At 39.2% G+C, this 7,834-nt stretch overlaps 1 protein-coding gene and 1 long non-coding RNA gene across 2 annotated transcripts; both read right to left on the reverse strand.

The window, feature by feature from the left end:
* Positions 1-437: 437 nt before the first annotated feature.
* Positions 438-1,383, reverse strand: LOC148781840 (uncharacterized). Its single transcript, XR_016057089.1, has 2 exons — positions 1,212-1,383; positions 438-927 (listed from the first exon to the last, which is right to left on the reverse strand). It is a non-coding gene; the product is annotated as an uncharacterized LOC148781840 (long non-coding RNA).
* A 4,081-nt stretch (positions 1,384-5,464) lies between these two features.
* LOC105421247 (uncharacterized) lies at positions 5,465-6,175 on the reverse strand. The gene has a single exon (XM_011627919.1). It carries the CDS (start codon positions 6,173-6,175, stop codon positions 5,465-5,467), a length of 711 nt encoding a protein of 236 aa, XP_011626221.1.
* Between the last annotated feature and the right edge of the window lie 1,659 nt (positions 6,176-7,834).

Here is a 7,834-nt window from a genome sequence, read left to right on the forward strand (position 1 = left end):
AGTAAATTTTAAAAAGCAAATATAATAATTATAGTAAGAAAATATTTAGATTTGTAGTTTCTATTGTTTTTAGATGGAACACCTACTTGCATCCATATTTAAAATGGATGCTTTGCATTTTTTTTAACGGGTCTAGCCCTCATGAAACAATTTTTCTGCCCTCATGAAATAATTTTTCTTAAAAGACTGGTGAATCCAAAAATATAGTCTGAGACCCAAACCCGGACATGACCCAAAAATTAAAATATCCATATATTTAATTATATTTAGATATATTTCCTTGCGTGACCCCAAAAATATTCAGATATATTTCATATATTTAAATATATTTCATATCTTGCTAGACCCCACAAATATTCAGATATATTTCATACGTTTTGTCTGCCTCCCTGGAAAGAGAGTACTAGTCTAGAGAGAAAGAAAGGGACACCTTATTCTTGCGCTAAATATTTAGACAGGCTGCAAAATCTGAATCTTTAGAGAACGAGGAGAAGCAGAGCAAGTTCCAAATTTTGAGAGAGAGAGGAGAACCAGAGAGAGTTAACTCCAAATTTTATCATCAATTAAGAGCCAATCTTCTTCCCCCTCATCACCCCCAATCCCACGCTACTCAAATTCCAGAGCCAGCAGCCCTCGGTCCGTCCTCATTACCCCCAGTCGTCAAGCACCAGCAGCCCTCGGTCCGTCCTCATTACCCCCAGTCGTCAAGCAAATAACCCAACAGCCTCGTCATTACAAGCAGATAACCCAACAGCCTCGAGCTCGAGAGTCCCGACAGCTCGAGCATAGTCCGATGGCCGCCCCTCCACCCTTACTTCTGTATCCCAGAGCTTTTGGGTGCCCTTGGTCTTTTCCAACTGCTATATATCCCTGGGCTTTTGGGTGCCCTTGGTCATCTCCAATGCTAGCAAGGGCTCATGGCACCCTCTGCACCTTGGCAAGTGACCGTAAGGACTTTACGATAAAACACGATGTACATGTATTTAAAAAAATTTTTACCCTTATACCGGCAAGATAATTTATAATGTCCAATTATAATCAACTACACTTAAAATAAAAAAAATAAAAATAAAACCGATTCTCATTTGCTACATCTTCAAGTACAATTATTTATCAAGAAACAAAACTAGAATTTATTACTTTATGGAAAGTGAAGTAAATATTTAAAAAGGTAAAATTTTCAGATATTAACTCAACCGGACTTAACATACCCGACATTGAATATCTTTTTTTCGATGGTGCTCGAGATCTAATCGGTATGTTGATTTCCCTAACTCTCCTCATTCTCTCTCTAACTCTTATTCTCAAACTTTTGTAAGATTGGGTCTCTCGCTAACTCTTGTGCAGTGATGGTATTTAACTTTTGTGCAATGGGTTTTTCTTTCTAAAATGAAGGTGCAGGTTGCATTTTATACACCGTTCTAGAGAGAGAGAGGGGAAGACTTGGCAGAAATATACAGAGAGTTCTACGGAGGGAAAGCGGAAGACTTGGGCAGCAACAAACCGGGTTTGAGAGATAGAAACAGTATCAGGGACTTTATCGTGGGAGGGAGTGGAGAACGTGTAGATCAAGTCTTTGGAAACAGGAGCAATGATGGGATTATCACCGTTCAATAAAACTTCGTACGGTGATATGCTATGAGACGAGTACTGTGTGAAGTGATCTTTCTACGTCATGCTCCAAATCGTTAGAAAGGGAGGACCGTCGAAAGAGAGAGAAGGGACCAGATTAACCGGGAATTTCATGCCCCAATCTTCTTCCATTAACTTTCACATTGAAACCCGACTGCAACAAAATCAGACTCATCACTTTCACATTAAAACTCAACTGCAATAAAATCAGACTCATCATTTTCACATTGAAACCCAACTGCAACAAAATCAGATTCATCACTCTCACAACTTCATTAACCCCATCCCAATCTCCCCAAATTCAAAACCCACCCCGCCAGCCGTCCGATCCTCGCGAATCTCATTGTCACCGCCACCCTCACCGTTGATAACCCGGACCACCGGATCCCCAGCCCCTCATTGAACTCCTCGTCCTAGCGGTTGATTCCACCATCATTGTATTCATCATTCCTCGTAGTCTATTTGGTAATCATCGTCGTCCAATATATACACCAATAGCCTTGAGCCCTAGACCCCCGACTTGCTCAGCGCCTTACCGCCGCCCAGATGGCCCATCTGTTGGAAATTTGCAGATGCATCCATATAATAATTTGATCAGAAAATAGTAAAAAAATATAATAGAAGTGAAGAGGGGGCAGTATCGACTTACGAATATTTCACTATTTCATTAAATGATTTTGATAACAAACAAATATAATGGTCTTAAAGACTATATAACCTTCTTTTTTAAGTTTCTTTATATATATATATATCTTATATCTCTTTGAGGGATGGATTTTTGGATTCAAAGGTTGTGATTTGTGACTTAAATACTCAATATGTCGAATGTCACCCCTTAAATATTTTTTTATATAATATAGAGTAACCTAAGCATCCTTTTAAGGGTATTTCAATCATTTTATTTTATTTATATTTTTATGGGTACGACTCGAAGAGAGGATAAAATTTGGTGTCAAATATTATATAGAAAAATTAAAAATAAGATAATGCGGAGGAATGACATTGCAAGTGAGAAAGGTTTCTATACTTTCTTTATGGTATAAAGATATATGCTTCTTCTCCTCCCATCCAAGGGACCAATTTAGATCCCAAGATCATTACTTTTATTAGAAATTATTCAAAAGAAATTACATTGTCAGAAACAAGGAGAGAAGGCAAAGAAGTACCCCTTTAGCTAAATAATTAGCCACGTCATTAGCCTATTTATAAACATGCATAAAAGACAATATTCTCATTGTTGTGAAATCCATGACCTGCAACCACAAAGGCCGTAGTTCCCAATGGACCTTTTGTTCCATTCTACACCACTTGATCACATTTAAAGAGTCACCCTCTATTGTGCAACTTGAGCTCAAATTTTTCTCTAAGAAGAGTTTCAGTCCACACAATAGGGCGCTTAATTCTACAAAATTTGCTGTAGTATTTCCTAATGGCCTAGCAAAGGAGAAAATAACATTACCGTAGTAATCTCTTAGAATTTCACCAATTACAGCTCGCCCTGGGTTGCCAAAAGAACTTCCATCATAGTTCAACTTAAAACTTCTTGGTCATGGATCAATCCAAACACTTCTAGGTCTAGGTCTACTATGAGCAAGAAAGAACAAGTTGTGCAAATTAGCCATCACATCTACCTTACTAATACCCCAACCTTCTCTTTGCACAGATAACCGAGACCAGATACTAGATTTACAAACATGGATCAAACGTTCAAATGACCAAACTAATCCGTCAAAAGTTCTTCGATTCCTCTCTTTCCACACCTCCCAAAGTATAGCACCTATAGAAATTTTCCAAATTTTTTGCCCTGTTTTTGGTAGAAAATAGATTTTAAGCGAGGAAACAAATTCCCCAACAAACTGTGGAAGTGGCATTAGAACACCAACCATCCCAAGGAGCCAGTACCACAACCTCACATTAAAAGAGCAATGAATTAAGAGATGAGCTCCATTCTCAGCATCCCCCTTGCACAATAAACACACATTAGGGAGAATTTTCCCCCTTTTAATCAGGTTGTCAACTGTAAAAATTTTATCTTGTGCCGCCAACCAGATAAAAATCTGTACCTTGTGTGGGATTGGCTATTTCCATGTGCAATGTAATTAAAAGACCATCTCCATCTGTCATGAAAAAAAAAATTATAGCATGACTTCACTGAGAAAACACCATCAGTTTCTATCTCCCAAATTAATTCTTTTTTGCCAACATTGGAGACATATACTTTATCTAGAAGTTCCATTAGTTGACACCATTGAACTAAATGCTCATTACTTAATTGTCTATAGGCCACATGGATGTTCTAAGAAACATTTTGGCCTCTCCTTTCTATTGCCTCATATACTTTCAAATCAGGTTTCGTCACTAAATTGAAGAGGTCTGGAAAGCAGATTTCAAAAGATAACCCCCCAACCACTTATGGTGCCAAAACAAAATTTGTTCCCCATTTCTGACAGTCTACCGAAAGTACCCTGAGATCATTGCTCTGCAGCTTAAGATCGATTTCCAGAGTGGTGACAAGTTCTTCCCCCTACCACTCCCCAACCACAATTGCGACCTCTCCAAACCATATTTAGCATAGAAAACTTGATACTATAGATGATCTTTCAAATGAATGCTACGCCACCATCACTTGCTTTGTAGCGTTTGGTTAAAAATTTTGATTTTTTGAATCCCCAAACCACCTTCTTTTTTCGGAGTGCAGACTCTATCCTATCTCAACAAATGGTACTTCCTATTTCCATCAAAAGAACCCCACAAGAAGTCCCTTATCATTTTTTCAAGTTTTTTTGCTACCGAGCTTGAAATAGAATTTAATGACATTTGGTAAACCGGTAAATTAACCAAACAAGATCGGAGCAAGGTTACTCTACCCCCTAGAGATAAATATTTTGGCTTACAAAGGTCAAGCTTCGCCTGTACTCTTTCCAATACCTTATCCCAAACTGAAACAGATAGCCTTGAGTCCGAAATAGGAATACCAAGGTAAACCACAGAAAAGACCCAACCTTGAATCCAACCTTATTGGCCAAAGACTCAACATCTGTAGGGATACAATTGATTTCAATAAGTGAAGACTTGTTAAAATTCACTTTAATACCCAAAGTCACCACACAACATTCCAAACACTTAGCAACACTTCTCACTTGCGAACTATCAGCATCACAGAAAATTAAGGTGTTATCAATATATTGTAAGTGAGAAATTATGATTAGAGAGTTCGCAATCTTAAAACCCGAGAAAAACTAGCCTGTTCCACCTTAAAAAGTATCAAGCTAAAGTATTCAGCATAGATAGTGAATAAGAATGGGGACAACAGATCTCCTTGGTACAAACTTCTTGAGGCATTAAAGAAACCAATAGGGCTTCTTTTGTAAATAATCGAAAAATAAGATAAAGATAAGCATCCCCAAATCCAACTCAACCATCTATTACCAAAACCCATCCTGTTCATAATTTTCAATAAGACCCCCTACTTCACTCTGTCATAGGCCTTCTCCATATCTAGTTTAAGCATCACCTCTGGCTTTTTTTCCAAAACCCGTGAATGAATACATTCATGTACTAACAATACACTATCAGTGATTTCCTACTTTTCAATAAAGGCTGCTTGTGTGTAAGAAATTAGGAGCAATAACACACCTTTCAATCTTTCAGCTAAGACTTTTGCAATAATCTTATAAAGACTAGTGAATAGGCTGATTGGTCTGACATCCGAAATACTTGAGATTACTGATTTCTTGGGAATCAGTGCCAAAAAAGTTGCATTTACCCCTCGAAACACATGTCCTGTGATAAAAAAGCCCATTGCCATTTCTAGCAACTCTCCCTTAACCAACTAGCAAAATTTATGGAAAAAGTCTAAAGGGAAGCCATCTGGTCCTAGAGCCTTATCGTCAAGAAGAGCGAAAACTACTCTCATCAACTCTTCTAATGCCACTTCTCTTTCCCGATGGCTTTGCTCATTATTAGGTAGCATTTTAAAAGGAATTCTATGAAGCTTTGGAGTGAAAGACACTTCCTTAGAAAATACCTTTTTGAAATGGTCGATCATTGCTAACTTAATAGCCTTATCATCATCAGAGTCGATTGCAGGGAAAGTCAAGCCAGAGATGTCATTTTGCCTTCTTCTGGCACTAACAATCGCATGAAAGAATTTGATGTTGAGGTCCCATTCCTTAAGCCATTTGAACCGCGACTTTTGCCTCCAATAAATTTCTTCTACTCTTCGTATGTCATGCAGTTCTATTAATTTTTCACTTCTCTCCAAAAAGAACTGTTCAGTGAAACATCCACTTTCTTGAATATTTTGATCCAAACATTCTATATCAAGTAACACCTTTTCTAAATTCCTTTTGATATCAAAGTGATTTTCTTTCTTCCAGTTAAGCAACTTACGCTTGATAATCAACAATATATTGTGTAATTGTAAGTCCATAGTGCCGTCATCCACACAATTAGTACACGCCCCTTTGATCATCTCCACCACCCCATCCATTTCTAACCTTTCCAAATTTAATCTGAAAGGTTTTGGGTCTGCATTCACCATAGTCGTATTCAAAAGAATAGGTTGATGATCAAAGCTCAATCTTGGCACGGTCCTTATCGTTGATAATCGAAACTCCTCTAGCCATTCTATTGAAATTAGGAATCGATCAATCTTAGACATAGCTGGCCTTACCAAACTATTATTGGACCAAGTAAACTTGGAGCCAATAATAGGCTGATCCATGAAAGCATTACTTTCAATGAATCGATTAAAGAGTCTCAAAGTAGAATTAATAGGGGTGGCTGCAAGACATTCCTCTGGCCGTCGAATTAAGTTAAAATTACCCCCCCCCCCCCCCCCCCCCCCCCCCCCCCCCCCCCCCCCCCCCCCCCCCCAACTACGACTAGAAATTGAAAAGAATGAATAACATAATTCATCTCATTTATAAAATCTTCCTTAAGCGCAGAAATAGTGGGTCCATAAACATTCATGAGCCCCCAAGAAAAACCAGTTCTAGGACCATGAAACCTCAACAGTAAGCAATTGTTTTTAACAATAACGTCAAAAATTTGTAGAAACAAAGGGTCCCACAAAACCCCCAGATTGACCGACTGCATCAATACGAAAAAAAGCTACTGCCCTTGAACCCCAAACTTCCCTGGCCCCAACCACAGTAGGCCGGGAAGTTTGGTTTCTTGTAACAGCAGAATAACTGGTTTGTACTTAGATACCAAAAAAAGAACATTGTTTTTCCTGCGAGAACCTCCCAGTCCCCGCACATTCCAAGCAAGAAAGTTCATTAAATCAAAGGTTGGAAGAATAATCACATGGTCCATGAGGACCTGCCCCAAAGTAATGCTCCTTTAGAAGAAATATTTTATTGAGATCGTCAACATTATCACCACTGATGTAAGCACTCGAAAAAGAGGATGATCCAACATCTATCAGCTTCGGACCACGAAAGGCCTTTCTTAATAATTCCACGAGCCTCCAACCGTGTCGAAGACCTCGTCTCCACTGTTGTCATGTCTTTCTTTTCCCCTTTCACCTTCTCTTTAGCTGGAGTCTTCAGAGCACTTTCCGTAGTGGCCGGAACGGTAGCATCCTTTTTGGTGAGCATTGGCAAAGTGGTTGCAACCAAAATCTCAGCCCTCTTCCTACGATGATCCTTAATCTCTTCAAAGACCACTCGAATGGGGACTTCATCCATCCCCATTACATCCAGCAACTCAGTAATTTGACGGCCATCCTCCAACACTTGGCCTTCCACTGGCACGTCTAAATTTTCCAGATGATGAAACTGAGTTTGGTTACCACGAATCTCCTCTACATTCGCATTTGCACTTAGGAAGTTGCCCACAGGTTCATCATTCCTTTGGTCACCATCCGACAACTTGGATAAGTTCAGAAGTAGGGATCGTTCCTCATGAACCACTGATAAAGGAGCCACCTGTTCCTCTTCCACCCTGGTCACAAGCACAAGGTCATCCCCTTGCAATGGCACTTCATCAACCCGTCCTTATCTCTATTTCATCTCTATCTGCCCCTAAATGTTCTCTCTTGCTCTCCACGCCACTTTTCTGTCCTTCTTTATCCCTCAAATCTCTCTCTCTCACACGTAAAACCCCCCTCTCTCCCAAGTCTCATCTCTCTCTCCTCTCCCTAATTGGTTGAGAAAGAAGCCATACATGGTGCCTAATTATGGTAGAAAGACTGCCA

This window comes from Amborella trichopoda, chromosome 6, assembly GCF_054954075.1.
Source record: "Amborella trichopoda isolate Santa Cruz 75 chromosome 6, AtrichopodaSantaCruz75HAP2 v2.0, whole genome shotgun sequence".
Classification (NCBI taxonomy): domain Eukaryota; kingdom Viridiplantae; phylum Streptophyta; class Magnoliopsida; order Amborellales; family Amborellaceae; genus Amborella; species Amborella trichopoda.